Source organism: Mixophyes fleayi, chromosome 2 (genome assembly GCF_038048845.1).
Source record: "Mixophyes fleayi isolate aMixFle1 chromosome 2, aMixFle1.hap1, whole genome shotgun sequence".
Lineage (NCBI taxonomy): Eukaryota > Metazoa > Chordata > Amphibia > Anura > Limnodynastidae > Mixophyes > Mixophyes fleayi.
The window spans coordinates 325,985,567-326,002,392 of NC_134403.1; the positions used below are offsets into that span (position 1 = coordinate 325,985,567).

Genomic DNA, 16,826 nt, shown 5'->3' on the forward strand with positions numbered 1-16,826 from the left:
GAGTTTTAAGTGCCCGCTTGAAGGGGCACAGATTGGGTGAGAGACGTATGGAGCGAGGGAGGTTGTTCCAGTGAAGGGGGGCAGCTCGGGAGAAGTCTTGTATTCTAGAGTGGGAAGAGGTGATCAGAGTGGAGGAGAGGTGGCGATCGTTGGCCGATCGCAGGGAGCGGGCGGGAGTGTGAATGGAGGAGGTTAGAGATATAAGGGGCAGTAGACTGGGAGAGAGCCTTGTAAGTGGTGGTGAGGAGTTTGAAAAGGATTCTGTAGGGGAAGGGGAGCCAGTGTAAGGAAAGACAGAGAGGGGAGGCAGAGGAGGAGCGGCGTGAGAGGAAGATGAGTCTTGCAGCCGCATTAAGTATAGAGCGGAGGGCTTTTATACAACAGGAAATTGACTGCAATGTATTGTATGAAACAAAATCTGTTGAGTTTGTATAAATACACTATTTACTGTTTTATAATATATGGATAAGTTTTACAATTAGAATGTTAATCAATAATACAACATGTCTTAAATGAAGCTATATCTTGTCCATAGTTTTTCTTGAAGATATGAGCATAACTTATTATATGAATATTGGTCCTGTGGATTTAAGGGAAAATAAGAATTATATTTCTTAGGTTAAACCAGAATTACCTTTTCGAGGAGTTGGTTGACGGTAATAGTCATAAGTAACGTTATTAATTGGTCATCCATACATTTGCCAGACTATTAAGAAGATTAAAATCCCATACTCTAGTAATCCTTTTACAGTACTTGGTCTCCACAATTCTTTTGCTGTTAATATATATTACCTTTGTTTTTATTCTGAATTTAAACCTGTATATCCTTTTAAATGAAAATAATTGGCATTGAAAAAGATATTAACACCCTAGAATATTTGGTAGCACAGCCTTTGGTCAAAATACCTGCACTCAACTGCTTCCTATAGCCATGGATAAGCTTCCTGTACCTCTCTACTTTCAGTTTTGTCCACATTATTTTGCAAACTACTCCATGTCACGGGCACTAGGAGTCTTTACCCAGGTATCACCAGATGATGGACTTACCAGAGCAGTATAGGTGGTAATATGATACTCTGGTAGCGGGGTGATCACGGAACAGGAGACAGCAGATGATAAGAGAATGCTCGTGGAAAGTCTATGACTAGCAGCACTGGTAATATATAGATGACTGTACACGAGGAACTGGATGGACAAGGAAAACGTGAGGGTAGTCAGTGGTCTGCGGATAGCAAGTTGTACCACTGCTATAGTGAGGAGGAATGTCCAGAAGTAACGAGGAGGTGATGAGAGTCAGCGGTCTGTGTATAGCAAGTGGTACCGCTGTCTAGGTGAGGGAATGGAATCCAGGTGAAGGTATCCGGGTAGTCAGTGGTCTGCGTTAGCAAGTTGTACCACTGCTATGTGAAAGGATACTGGAAAATGGTGACTCAGGAAACAGGGAACAGTGGTCTGCCTCTAGCAAGTTGTACCACTGAAATATATATGTGAGGAGGAGCACGGGGAGATAAATGCAATGCAGAGTATACCCGGGCACACTGAACTTGATCCCACGATGATATGCACAAAATAGTAATAACTGAGCAGCACTGCACAAATATACAAAGTCACAAGAACTATCCAGGCTAAAAGGTAACACAGTCAAATGATGGCAATAGTCTCAGTGGATAGGAACTCCAGAGGAGAACAACTCAGTCCAGCTAGATATGCAATACACCAGCACAGTCAATGAGAAGTATGCATACCGTGGTTCAGGAGAGCAGGCTGTCAGAAAGAAGTGCAGGGATACCTGAACGGCTGGAGGCCGGCAGGATACGAAGTCCCAGGAGGGTGGAAGCGGTAACCAAGTAGGTGCAGCGCACGGTAGGTAGACCAGCAAGGATGAAAACAATACTCAGGAAGCAGTAGTATATAGAACTGGACACCTGGAGAACACGGGAGAGTTGAGGCGGTCTAGCTGAGATGAAAGCAGCGGAGCGTTGATCCGATGCAGACAGGCGAGTTGACACAAGCAGGAACACTGTAGAAGCACGGAGACAGCGGATCGGCTGGCTGCAGACACGATGAGTACTGGAGGATTGCGATGAGCAGGAGACTGCAGAGACACGGAGGCAGCGGATAGGAATCAGCTGGTGCAGTCACGATGAAACACGGGAGAGTTGAGGTGAGCAGGATACTGTAGAAGCACGGAGGCAGCGGATAGGAATCAGCTGGTGCAGTCACGATGAAACACAGGAGAGTTGAAGTGGTTTGGAAACTGTAGAAACACGGAGGCAGCGGATAGGAATCAGCTGGTGCAGTCACAATGAAACACAGGAGAGTTGAAGTGGTTTTGAAACTGTAGAAGCACGGAGGCAGCGGATAGGAATCAGCTGGTGCAGTCACGATGAAACACAGGAGAGTTGAAGTGGTTTGGAAACTGTAGAAGCACGGAGGCAGCGGATAGGAATCAGCTGGTGCAGTCACGATGAAACACAGGAGAGTTGAAGTGGTCTGGAAACCACAAACGAACAACAGGAATCAGCAGGAGCTGAATACACGAGGAAACACAGGAACACCTTCAGAGGCTCATGGGGAATGAGACTCCAAGATCAGGCAACGAGGTATTGACCACAGGTGCTTTAAATAGGGAGTGTTGCCTGATCAGCCAATTAACTAAAAGGAACATGAACTGAAGGGTTGAAAGGGCTGCACATGCGCAGACCCTCAGGATGGTGGACGGCCACGGTTCCTAAACACACGAGAAGTAACACTCACAGTCCGGTGAGTGACACTCCACTTCTCCCAGGTTTGAAGAGTGCCTTCTCCCAAATGCTGTTTCAGATATCTCCACAGGTGTTCTCTGGTATATAGATTTGGACTCATTGCTGGTTACTTCAGAGCAGTCCATAGTGTGGTCTTATCACAGTGTGGTCATTATCCTGCTGGAAGACCCATGACCTTCAAGGGAGACCCAGCTTTCTGACACTGGGTTCAACATTCCACTCCAAAATGGCCTGGTAAACTTTCATGTTGCCATGCATATATTGGGGCATGTAGATTTTTTTTTATTTTATTCAATACTACTGGAGATATCTTTTAATTTCATCCAAATTACAGGACTTGCAGCATGAGACAGAATCCTCATATATATATATACACACACACAAGTTAACCCGTGCATGATACTCATGCATTCTAGTCAAATCAAGATACTTAAGGTCTTAAAAAGGTTCTTGTCATGCATTTGGGCCTAGCCCAGGCCTCCTCAGGGAAAGATCGTTACTTCCCGACGCAAGCGCCCTTTTTAATGTGTGTTCATGAGGTAAAATTACCTCACGAAAATGAGTTTGACCCCTCAACTCATAAATTTAGCCTTTACTACCCCTCCCACAGGGGGAAGGGGGGATGATGGAAGTTAACTGACTTGACTATTCTAATTTTTCTGTCAAATAATGTCAGTATACCAAATTTCAGGTCAATTGGATGAGCCCTTTCTGAGAAAATAGTTTTTTCCACACACACACACACACACACACACTAACGCACGCCTCTACACATGTGTGTTCATGAGGTAAAATTACCTCACGAAAATGAGTTTGAGCCCTACCAAATTTCAGCCCTTTTTGAATTTTTTTTCCCACACACACTAAGAATTTAGTAGGTCAGTGTATAACTCTGCCCAGCAGGTGGTGCTGCAACTTGGTTTTTATTTTCCACACACACACAGACGCCACTAAGCATTTATATATTAGATGTGCACATTTATACATATATATAATGTGTGTGTGTATATATATACATATATATATATATATATATATCATCCTCCATTTGTGCTCTAGTTACTGGGAGAGCAGAGAAGGACTGCAGAGAATATATATATATATATATATATATATATATATATATATATATATATGTGTGTGTGTGTGTGAATTGAGCGCTCTATTCTATTGCATATGGGAATTGGGGGGTACTATTGCGGGTATAATCTGAATTGGGGACACTATTGTGGGCATAATATGAATTGGGGACACTATTGCGTGGTATATGTAAATTTCGGGTACTACTGTGTGGCATAACATTGGGGGCACTACTGAGTGGAGTAACATTGGGGCACCACTGTGTGGCATAACATTGGGGGCACTATTGTGTGGAGTAGCATTGTTTGGGGGCACTACTGTGTGACATAATATTGTTTTGGGGGCACTACTATGTGGCATAGGGGGGCTGCCTATGTATACTAAACTATAGTGAGGGGGGGGCTGCCTATGCTAAACTATAATTATTGGGGACTGCCTATGTTAAACTATAGGGAGGGGGGCTGTACAGAGAACACTATAGGGAGGGGGGTGATGGGACCTTTAATTTAATGCTGGGGTGGTTTGGGTCTATAATTGAATGTGGGGCTGAGTGTAGGGATGAGGGCTATCTATTAAATGTGAATATTAATTATTTAATGCTGGGAATGGTCGTGGGGAAATGGATGTATTGAACGTAAATGCTATTAATTTATTGCTGGGGCTGTTTGGAGGGAGGGTAACAGGTTTATTTATTAAATGGGAATACTATTAATTTGATGTTGGGGTCGGTTGGAGGGAAATAGATCTATTTATCAAATGTGAGCACTATTACTTTAATGTTGAGGCTGGAGAGAGGCCTAATTATTAAATGTGGGTGCTGTTGATTTAATGGCAGGGAAGGTTGTCGTTTCTAAATGTACCCATTATTTTTTTCAAATAGGGCCCTCAACATTCCAGGATCCAGACAAGCCACAACTAAAGAAACCAGCAGCCACAGGTGATAAAAGTGACAACAATAGGTAGGACAGTTTGTCAAATGTTCTGAATCTAGCGCAGGCTTGGCTAACCTGTGGTACTCCAGGTGTTGTTAAACTACAAGCCCCAGCATACCCTTCCAGCAATAAGCTGCTATATATTCGCAAAGCATGCTGGGGCTTGTAGTTTCACAACACCTGGAGTGCCACAGGTTAGCCAAGCCTGATTTTTGGTGACTGTTCTGCCCAATCTAAGTGGCAGGTCAAGACTGTGTATTCTTTATACACACACTGCATTCTTTATATACTACACTAAGGTGCTAGCTGTCCTTTGTGGACTGACCACTCCCCCTCTAGTGTCTGGTCCCACCTCTATGATGGCTGACCACACCCCCTCTGGTGGGCCCCTAGTGTTGCAGTCCCCCGGTGGGCCCTTCATGCCCCAGTCCGACACTGTGTATAACTATATATATATATACAAACTTTAGAAATGTATGAAAGCATGCAGACTTGCTCAGGAGGTTCAGTTGTTGTTCAGGCCAAACACCAAAATGGGGAGGAAATTAAATTTGATCTAAGTGACTTTGACCATGGATTGATTGTTGGTGTCAGACAGGGTAGTTTGCGTACCACAGCCACTGCAGATCTCCTGGGATTTCACATAAACCAATCTCTAGTGTTTACTGAGAATGGTGCACAAAAAAACAAAGAAACATACAGTAAGCGGCAGATTCTGTGGGCAAAAATGCCCTTTTACTGAAAGAGGTCAGTGATGAGAAAGTGACAGTAAAGCCAACGCCCAAACAGAAGCTGGGTTTACTTGTCCTTTTGAGTGGAGTCAACGGCAAACCTACTGCAGACAAGTAACCTGCTCAGGCTGTATCTGCTCCACTATGCTCTGATTTACCTGAACCGGTGTGTCAAGCACTCTTTGCATAGAGTAAAAGTACTGTGCATTCATAGTACCAACAAAGAATATGAAAGAAGTTTGAGTGTGAGGGTTTTTTCTGGCCATTTTTGACATTCAGTGACCACATTTAGAACATTACAGTGGATGCAAAAAAAATGTCATCTGCCATGCCACCAACTGGAGTAAGCCCATTGGATAAATTAAACAACAACAAAAAATTTGGGAAACATGCACAAGATAAAAATGTTGAAATGCTATGCACACACTAAATTTGAAACTTTATACAGCAGGCATTACGGACAGTGAAGAGGCAGTAACAATCTGATGTCAGATGGACAGAGGAATCATTAGATATTTAGACAAGTAGATATCCAATTGTAAAGAGCCACCTAATTTGCTGTCGCTATATGAATATATGAGGATATTGAGAGATGAAGGTGCCCATACTACAAAAATTCAAAGTTTAGGCCAGGGCCGGAATGGCCATCTGGCACTTCTGGCAAATGCCAGAAGGGTCGATGGTCAGATGGGCCGGTCTGATCTGTCACGGTGTGTGCACTGACACTTCCTGGCTACACGTGCCGCGCGATGCGACCAGTACAGGTCCTGGAAGGCAGCAGACGAAGAGCGGAGAGAAGCAGACTGGCGAGAAGCTGAGAAGGTAAGTACAGAAAATGGGGGGGTGGGGGGGGAGAGAAAAGGTGCCAGACAGACAGAAAACGGGGGAGAAGAGAAAGATTGTCACACAGGAAACGGGGGGGGGGGGGAGAAATAATATTGGCCACTACTTAGTAGCATAATATCAACTGGGGGCACTATTGGGGCATAATATCAACTGACGGCACTGTTGGGGCATGATATCAACTGGGGGCACTGTTGGGGCATAATATCAACTGGGGGCACTGTTGGGGCATAATATCAACTGGGGGCACTACTGGGGCATAATATCAACTGGGGGCACTATTGGGGCATAATATCAACTGGGGGCACTTTTGTGGCATAATATCAACTGGGGCACTTTTGTGGCATAATATCAACTGTGGGCACTGCTGGGGCATAATATCAACTGTGGGCACTGCTGGGGCATAATATCAACAGGGGGCACTTTTGTGGCATAATATCAACTGGGGCACTTTTGTGGCATAATATCAACTTGGGGCACTACTGTGTGGTAAAATATGATTTTGGGGCACTACTTTGTGGTAAAATATGATTTTGGGGCACTACTGTGTGGTAAAATATGATTTTGGGGCACTACTGTGTGGTAAAATATGATTTTGGGGCACTACTGTGTGGCATAATATCAATTGGGGGCATGTACTCAGGCATGAGGGAAGGAGGAGAATGTTAATATAATGTGGGAGGTAGGCTTTTAATTTAATGGTGGAGTTTAGGTGGGGGCTAATTATTTAATTTGTGCTATTTTATTTGTGGGGTGATAAGGGTTAATTTTATATTAGGGGCTAGCAATTTAAGATAGGGTGATTAGACCATTAAATTAATAGTCCCCAAACCACCCCAGCATTAAATTAAAGTGGGGCTGTTTGGGAAAAAAATATGAATTTAATGACAGTGATGGTTGCGGGAAATAGGTTTATTTATTAAACGTAAATGCTATTTCCCTCCCTCCAAACAATCCCAGCCATAAATGAAATAGCATTTACGTTTAATAAATATACCTATTTAATTTATGGCTGGGATTGTTTGGAGGGAGGGAAATAGATTTATTTATCAGCAGCAGCAGCTATTTTTATTAAATGTAAATACTAGTATTTTAATGTTGGGACTGGATGGAGGCCTAATTATAAAACATGGGTTGTATTGATTAAACACCAGGGCTGGTTGGAGTTTTCTAAATTACATGTACCCATTTTATTTCCAAATAGGGCCTCCAACATTCCAGTATCCAGACAAGCAGCAACTGAACTAAAGACACCAGGAGCCATAGGTGGTGAAAGTAACAAGACAGGTAGGAGAGAGCAGGACCGTCTGCCAACTGTCCTGGATCTGGTGGGGAAGTCCCGAATTTTGGTGACTGTCTCGTTTAGTGAGATTTGATCCGACTACAAGGAGAGTTGGGAGGTATGTCCCGCTTCACACTGTACTGCTTGTGAAGGCAGAGCTGTGTGCAACTAACAGTATTGCACACAGTATTGCCTGTGTATTTGTCTAACATTTGTCTAAAATTATGAAAAGTGTTAATCCAGCTCTGGTTAGCAGGAGGGAGCGGATAGCTGCTCCAAGTCTATGGATAGGACACGGCCTGCAGAGCAAGCCGAGGAGCTCTAGGTCTCACAAGATTTGGTAATCTTGTGAGACTATGAGCTTCCCTGCTCACTCTACAGGAAGTTCCCACCCTGATGGATGTCAGCAGCACCAGAAGCATAGATAAGTACAGTGGGCTGGGGTGTCATAATGTGCCTCAGGGGAATGGCGTGATAAATGTAATGTTTTATTTTAATGTATGTATCATTGCCCCATGTGGCCACACCCACAACACAATGTTGGGCATGCCTTTGTCGGTGCTGCCGCGCAGGCTCAGCGCAGATCTCTAACCCTCTGCCCTCTGTCTCCTCTCGCTTCTCTCCGCTCCCCTCAGTGACTCTTTACCTGTCATCCGTGCCCACCCTCTTGGGCCATAGTTACCTGCCTGTACTCACTTTTCCCCTCCCTCTCTTTCTTGCTGTGACTGAGCCCCCAGAGTTATAGTGCTTACTGTTACTTGTACTGTGCTGTTTCACCTTGTACTGTGCCATTGTTTGTCCTTGTACGGCGCTACGAATACTTTGTGGCGCCCTATAAATAAAAATTAATAATAATAATAATATACATACATGTATTTATGCTGGGGAGAGGTATGATTCTCTAACTCTCCATATATATATATATATATATATATATATATATATATATATATATATATATATATATATATATATATATATATGCAGGGAAATTCTACAGGAAATTGGGAAACCTGAATACTCCAGTAAGGTATGGGTGACATGGTCTATTTTTTACGGTGTGTACCAAACATGGGCGCCATCTTGAAATCGGCCAATCGGCCCAATTCCTGTAGAGTTTTTGAAATAAAAGGGTGTCCTGTGACTTTTGAATCACCCTGTATATATATATATATATATTTATATATATATATATATATATATATATATATATATATATATATATATATATATATATATATATATATATATGGGACTACCTGAGACTTAAGTATATGTTTTATTGGTGACGTATAAGAAATATGTAAAAGGGACAGCTCAGATAGGCCCACAGTTGCCCTTCCCACACATGTAAGTATGTATAATACTTACATTGATGCAGATTTGGTTGCCCAACACATGTTTTGACAATGCAATTGAAAGTTAACATTCTGAGAAATTATCAGAATAGATTTTGGACCTGGCAAAGAGTACATTAATAGAATAGATGGAGATATAATTGATGATGTTGTATGCTATGTGAGGGAGTTAGAGAATGGTTAAATATTTTTTTAATTAAGTCGGATAAAGCAAATGCAACGGAGGCAGATTTACCAAAATCTACTTTAACCTAACAGTGAACAACTACAGGCAGCAGCATTAGTAGACATTGAAACGATGATATGAGGACACAATGTTAAATGGTGAAATTCAAGATGGCTTTGTACTTGGAGTGAGGTACACCTGTGCTGTAATGTTGCCCTTCTGAATCAAACCAGGGAATTCATAAATATTTATGTGGGAGGGAGGGCTGAAAAACTATTGCCCCGGGGTAAGCTTCGTCAACCCTGGGGGTAAAGGTTACTGCCCGAGACTTGCAGCAGAGGTGGTCCCCAATAAGGGGTCACTCTGATGCCAGGGCAACCGGGACACCTCACACTGCCGCTGCATCCATGTTAGTGACAGTCAGTCGGAGCACACGGCTATAATTAAGTTATTGCTGCCTCCTGAGTGGACACTGGGGGGGGGGGGGGGCGTGCTCTTGGCCCCATTCTAATACCATGCTATGGGTTCCTGCTCATAAGCTTTTGCTACGTTGAGTTAAGTCCTGGGGCCACCCGAGAGAGAGTCCAACTGTACAGTAAAGGCGGCTGCTATATTTGAAGATCTCTCCTGCTAGTTCTAAAAGCTTATGACAGTTACTAGGAAGCTGTAACATCGTAAAGGATTATGTCCTGGGACCAGTGGTGTAATTGTAAACTGACTTTCCACAGTTGGGTTTTGCTATTAGTTGTTAGCTGACTCGCATTGCTCTCTCCGCCGCCATTTTTGTTTAAAAAAAACTGTGACCTTTTGCCAAATTTACATTGGTGTCCCTGTGGTTATTTATTTATTCAATTACAGTAATAGTGAGTCTAAACATGCAAAGGGGGTTTATGTGCAATGAAAGGCAGATATAAACACTATGCAGTTTCTTGTTTTTGGAATTGAATCAGAGAAAGCAAATGCAATGATGGCAAAGTTACAAAATCCTTCGTTAAGACAGAATTTGGCCAACATTAGTGAAAATTGGGATTGTTGTGAAGGGTTCATTAGAAAAAAGACTGGAAATGAAGGTTAATGCTATAAATTGTAATATAGGAGCAAAAACATCTAAAATTACATTACTTTACTTATTTTCACAATTTTGAATTAAACCCAGATCCAAAACCTTGCATGATTTCGCGGATTAGAACCGACACCGGTTTCAAGACCGAAATACGAGGGTCAGCACATATCTCTAATGTGTGCATCTATGTGTTTGTATGTATATATATATATATATATATATATATATATATATATATATATATATATATATATATATATATATATATATATATTACAAATTCAGTTCAGAGAGTAATTATAATAAGTGTGTATATGCTTTTACGTGAGCTGCAGTTATTTCTTAGTGATGCTATTTCTGTGTTGCAAGAGAAATATTTTGACAGAAACATTAGAAGAGTAAAAGTTCTTTGTAGTTGAAATGTATGGGCTAGTCTAACACCTGAGAACATTCAAAGAAGGAGGGGATGAAAATCAAACACTTATGCTTGGAAAACACGAGATAAAGGTAGAATTAGATGCTGGAATGGAGAAAGTTCCCGCCTATGAACATCGATATCAGAGAAATGAATTTTACACTAGACTGCATACAGCAATATATCATTTGATGCCCAAGGCTATGATTCAGTGTGTGGCTAAAGAAGTAGTGTTATGAGGAGAGATTTGGATTAATAGACCATAGTCATGCCATCTGGCAAGATAGGGACCTATAATAAAAGTGACGGCCTGCACCCATCTTCAAGGGGCACCAGAATAATTAGTGAGCAGTTTGTAAGCTTCACTAGGAACTCTTTAAACTAGCAGAGGAGGGCAGTGAACTAAACAGGAATAAAACAATCTGCTCCCCAACCAAGAGGTATTGGTTCTGCTGGCTAATAGAACAGGAAACATATCCACAGCAACAGAAGACAATGCAGATCATAACAAAACGAACATAGAGAGAGAGATAAAAATAGAAGATAGGAATACAAGATGCAGAAAAAAACCTCTTTGAGTTAGTGTGTGCAAATGCTAGGAGCTTAGGAAATAAAATCCCAGAACTAATTGTTTTAATGACAAGGGATGATCTGGATATTGTGGCTATTATGGAGCCATGGTGCAATGAAAATCATTACTGGGACATAGCTATACTGGGATATATTTTGTTTAGGAAGGACAGAGTGGGAAGAATTGAAGAAGGGGTAACAATGTATGTGAAATAAAGCATAAATACTACTTTAATACAAAGTATTGAAGAAAAAACTGAGGCCCTTTGGGTGACCATAGAAACGGGGGACAAGGCTATTCTTTGTAGTGGGGTGATCTATAGACCAAAGGAGAGGTAATAATCATGGGAGACTTTAATCTAACTGATGTGAACTGAGAGGGGTGTTTTGCAAGTTCCACTAGCAGTAGGGACATTTTGACCTTGCAGAGAGCATCCCTCAAACAAATGGTGAGGGAGCCCACTCGCAAAGATGCAATATTAGTCTTAATTCTTACAAATGGTGACAGAATATCTTATGTAAATGTGGGTAAGAACCTAGGATCCAATGATCATTAAGCAGTATAAAGACAGAGACCGACTCATACCACACAAAAATTATTGTCCTACTTAATATAAGGTGGATATATGAGCTTCATCTCATATACAAGATTATTTCACCACACACAATTGGGGACACTGCTCCATCAACGATTTAATTCTCAGTCATATACATCCTTCTTGTCCCATTCCTCTTTTTTTATTTATTATGACTCTGCATCTGTCACATGCTGCCCCTACCATCACTAACAAAACATCAGACACAGACATCCAGATATCCCAGATTGGCAAACGATCGAGGGTAAATATAAAAGGCTACCAAGACCCTAGTTAAACACACCTTAAAAAACTTGTATGCAAGGACTTCAGACCAAGCCATGCGATACTTTACATAATCATAAAGCCATTTATCTTGCTTTCAGACATATTATTTGTACCCTCTTGTGAAATCAGGTTTTAGATGCAGATAGGTCCTCTGGGGCAGTCACTGAAGCTTTGTGATATCGTTTTAAGATTTTGTTAGCTAAAGAGGAAAAGAAAAAGGGGGTTGGCTCCGCACCAGATGCAACCAGACCATCCAATGAATAAATGTGTGTGTATTATATATATCACATTTGAGATTGGGGGTGCACCAATTTAATAATTGATTAGAAAAAAAGCTAAAGAGGCCAAAAAGGCACATTACATTATTGTTCACTCATCTTACTGTATATGGTCCATATGGCTCGTCTAATGTAATATAGAATATGCAATATCAACAGTGAAAAACTTTTTACATGCAAATACGGACTGAATATGTCTTATCTTTTACATAAAACTTGAAAACACTAACACTAAGCATTCCTAACAAAGAAACTATCTTGAATTCCAGCACATACCTCTGGCATCAAAGAATTCATCATCTGAGCTGTCCACCGAGTCATTCACAATTTTCTGCAGGTGCCACTGTGCCCCACTAAAGCGCCGTGTTCCCCCTAAAAAGATTAAAGCAAAAAATGTTTACCATAATCGGGAGCTACAAAGGGAATAGCAATATGGTAACACAAGAAACATAGAGTATATAAGTATATAAATGCTCATCACAAGGTTCTACCTAGTTTACTGCCCTGTTACCCTGCAGGATGGAAAAATTGATACAACTGCATGGTTCCCTACAAGCAGGGATGCATTTTACATACAGACCAAATAGGCTAATGAATAAGCTAGCACAGTACAGGGGCAACATTTCTATTCCTTTTAAATGTCTTATTTTCTGTGCTGCTGTAAGTAACATTGACATGTGAGGTGCAAAATGATCAATTTATTAGATACATTTTCCAGCATTATAGTCCTGTCTACAATTAATATTCTAACATAATGAGGGAGCAATATTTTTTTTTTGTATAAATGTGCCTGCTGGCACATCAGGGCCATGCAGAGTAGTTTGGTAAAAGTGACATTCCTCACTTTATATGGATAATTACTAAAGTGCAGCCAGGGAAAAGAAGTGTGACATGTAAAATTATTATTAGTAAAATAAATTTGTTGCGTCCCTGTAATGGGTTAGTTTTAGAAATCTTGAAAAAAAAATAAGGTTTCACATGTATGTGCTATTAGTAGGTGAGTGATATCCATGGTGTAGAGACAGATGGTTTTAGCTAATTGACCCTGGTTGCAATAAGGCTATAGAATTAGTACAATACAAAAAACTTGAAATAATAGTTACTAGGGAATCATTTTGCATAGGAAACAGTTGCCACTAAAGAATGTAAACAGTCTGAGGTTTATTTTGTTTTCTGTTTTGTGTTTGATTTTCTGTTGTTGGTTGATGCTAAGGATTGAAAGTAAAGAAATGAAATTATGTTTTGTTTGTGTTCTGATACTAACATTGTTTTGTTTTTTTATCTTCTTTAGACAAGGACAGCCAGAAAGAAATATACGTATTTACTATGGGGATTGCAGGAGAAATACAAAATATTCCCTTAAAAGACAAGTTAACAATGGGTCATTGTAGCACGCTTTCTTCTAGTTGCAGTGGCTCATGATAACTTATTTGACTGAGATTTATTATTTAAAATTAAATGTGTATATATTTTGCTTCTAATGTTGTTTTTATGTATTCCAAGAAAGACACACATGGGGGATACAGAGTATGCGTCACAAGGATTAATTTTACACTTCTCTATTACAGCCACAAGTCCATCACAGGTTGTATAGTTATTGTGATCAGAGATACCGGGTTCCATAGTAACGATGGACGACACTGGATTGGATGGGTGATGAAACTCCCTGTTAAATTTAATAAGAATGGGGGAGTGGCCATAGAATAGTTGAGAGCCAATTCCCCGTAGTGCCCAATCCAGCTGTCATCTTGCTGTAAATCTCCTTTTTTGCTTTTCTGCAAATTATTTAGTTATTATTCTTTGCTATCTTATTTATTTTCAAGACAACCCTTTAGAAAATTAAAAAACTTCATAGTCAGACAGACATGTATTGTTATAAATGACAAAGGTGCTACAAAAAATGACCCCTTTGCCTTCCTCACTTAGCCAGATACCTGAACTTGTGAGATCGAGAATGTCATGTGAGTTGGTGGAGGGTAAATCAGTCGATATACACTGGTTTTGAGTAATTATCTAGGATAGGGGGCGACGTTGAGGTGACTGAGGAACTTTTATGATGCTAGCAGTACATGAGTAGCACACTCACATTACACGAAGGACTTGTGACAGTGACACAGTTACCAAATGAAGTAGCTTTTATTTAATTTAAAGCCTACACACATGACTTTAATAACAGGGCAGACAAAGCTGTCAAGTGGCAGCAGATTTAAAGATTTCATTATGTAAATAATGTACATTTATTAAGGTTCCAATCCACATTTATTTATTATTAAAATGTATTAGAGATTATTTATACATAGATACAACTTTAATAAAGGTATTAAAGGTTCAGGTTCCCTAAAAGGTAAAGAGTTTAGTCTCATTTTAAAGCTTATTTCAACAGCATTAACCCGGTTTGTGACAAAGTAGTGTTCGCATCTAGCGGTCGCAAGTTATGAACAATATGAGATTAATACTCAAAAGTACTTTGTTTGGTGGATCAGTTTGAACTGGTTATTCAGCGAGAAGACATGTAGACAACAGTTGGGGGAAGTTGCCTATGACCAGCAGACAACTGGAACATCGTTAACCCTGGACCAATGAAGACATCTCTAAGGGGGGTATTCAATTGCCCGCAAGTTTGTATTTCCCTGCAGCGTTAAAAAAAATAAATCACCCGCAAGTTTTGAATTGCTATAGCAACCATTTTTAGTTAACGCAGCACGAAAACTCGTGCAATTCAATTGAAAAATAGGGACCGCTGCCCCCGCGCATTAATCACAGTGTTTGCGAATTTTTAGGGGAGTGAAGGGGAGTTTTATCGCGGTCATGTATAACACAAAAAAAGGATTTGCATACATTTTCATACATTAGATTGCATTACACATTGATAATATCTACATTACAGTACTTTCTTTAGCATATTTTTTATTTAACTGTTTTATACTATAGAATCATCTATAAGATGCCAAAACACATTAGTGCAAACATATTTGTACCAAACACATACATAAATATATTTAATTAGTGATTTTTATTTTTTTTATTTCATTATTTTTTCACAAGAAAATCAACTTTTACATGTTAGGCATTAGTGATAAACATAGTCTATCTTTTCTTTTCTCATTATTACATGATTTCAAATAGTTTTCAGAGGTTTTTTTTTTTTTATCACACCCCAAAGAGGTGCGAGATAAAACAGCATACTTGCCTGTTTTTAACGCGGCACATTAAAAAACAATTGAATAGCTTTTAACGAGTCTGCCTCTCACACACCCTATACTTTCAATAGACCTTCTACTGGAGCGCAAGAGGACCGTTTCATGAAAAAAAAGTAGCGTTAAAAATGGAATTGAATCACAGGTAAAGTTAACCTGCTCGAAAATGTTAAAAATCAGCATTAAAATGACTTAACGTGGTCTTAAAAAAAAACATGCGGTCAATTAAATATCCCCCATGTGTTATCTGTGTACATAGTGACATCATCAGTGTTTTTTGGAAACTGAAGCTGCATATAAGCAAGCTTCCCTGGCCCATTGCTCTCTGCCTTCCTGACTGCAAAACTACATGGACCTGGGCTCAGGTGAAGCGCTAGCAAAAATGTAATGTATTCGGTTTTTATACTATCCTGCTTTATTGTAATATATTTTATGCGTTTTGATGGCTTGCTGTAAAGCCTGCTATATTTCACAATTAAATATCTTTGTGCGTGAACCACAATAATCGCATTGGACAATGTTTATTGGTAAGCGATATAAATTACTTTAATACATATTACCCAACACTTTTTTAAGACATTGAAAATTAAAACAGAACATTATTATTATTAAACATTATTATTATTATTAATAATAATAATAATAATAATAATAATAATAATATTGTTGTTTTTATTTTATTTTTAATATGCCTCAAATAATTTTAAGACTTTAGTTTTCATTTAAGAAATAAAATCCAGGCAATGCAGACATATCTCAATAAATGGCATTCACTATGTGTAATGTTTTCTAGTGATTTCAAATACATTTCAATTTGGTATTTAAACCACAGGGAGGTCTTGAGGCATCTTGCTTACTCATTTCATTTTTCCAATTAGCATAATTGTGTCTTTTATATGGTTCATAGACTTGTGGTCCCTCTCATTTCATGTAATGACTTATGAGTGAGTATACATATTTCTACACAATGTACTCCATTAAGTGCACTCAGAAGTCACTGTATCTTGCAGTGGCAAATGACAAAGAAGATCAAATTTGCTCAACATAAATCAAGCAATTTACTTGTGCTATATTCATTAAGTTCCATTACAGCTGAAGAAGTGTGCATGCACAGTGGATGACATAGATACATTTTTCTCGTCAGATACCTTTATAATGGTACATGAAATCGTTTCAAAATTGTTAATGTCAGAGGATAAAAAGAGTGATTAATTTCCAGCAACAAGATGTGTCAAGGTGTTCTCTTTTTATGCCCAAAAGGTTCAACTAAACAATTTATTTTA

The 16,826-nt window shown here is 39.7% G+C and overlaps 1 protein-coding gene across 1 annotated transcript in view; it reads right to left on the reverse strand.

Moving 5' to 3' along the window:
- The window catches only part of PITPNM3 (PITPNM family member 3), a 438,571-nt gene that overhangs the window by 242,665 nt on the left and 179,080 nt on the right, over positions 1 to 16,826 (reverse strand). Inside the window, exon 2 of the mRNA XM_075196781.1 lies at positions 12,623 to 12,718. Coding sequence (XP_075052882.1) covers positions 12,623 to 12,718 — 96 coding nt within the window. The remainder of the gene's footprint in view (positions 1 to 12,622; positions 12,719 to 16,826) is intronic.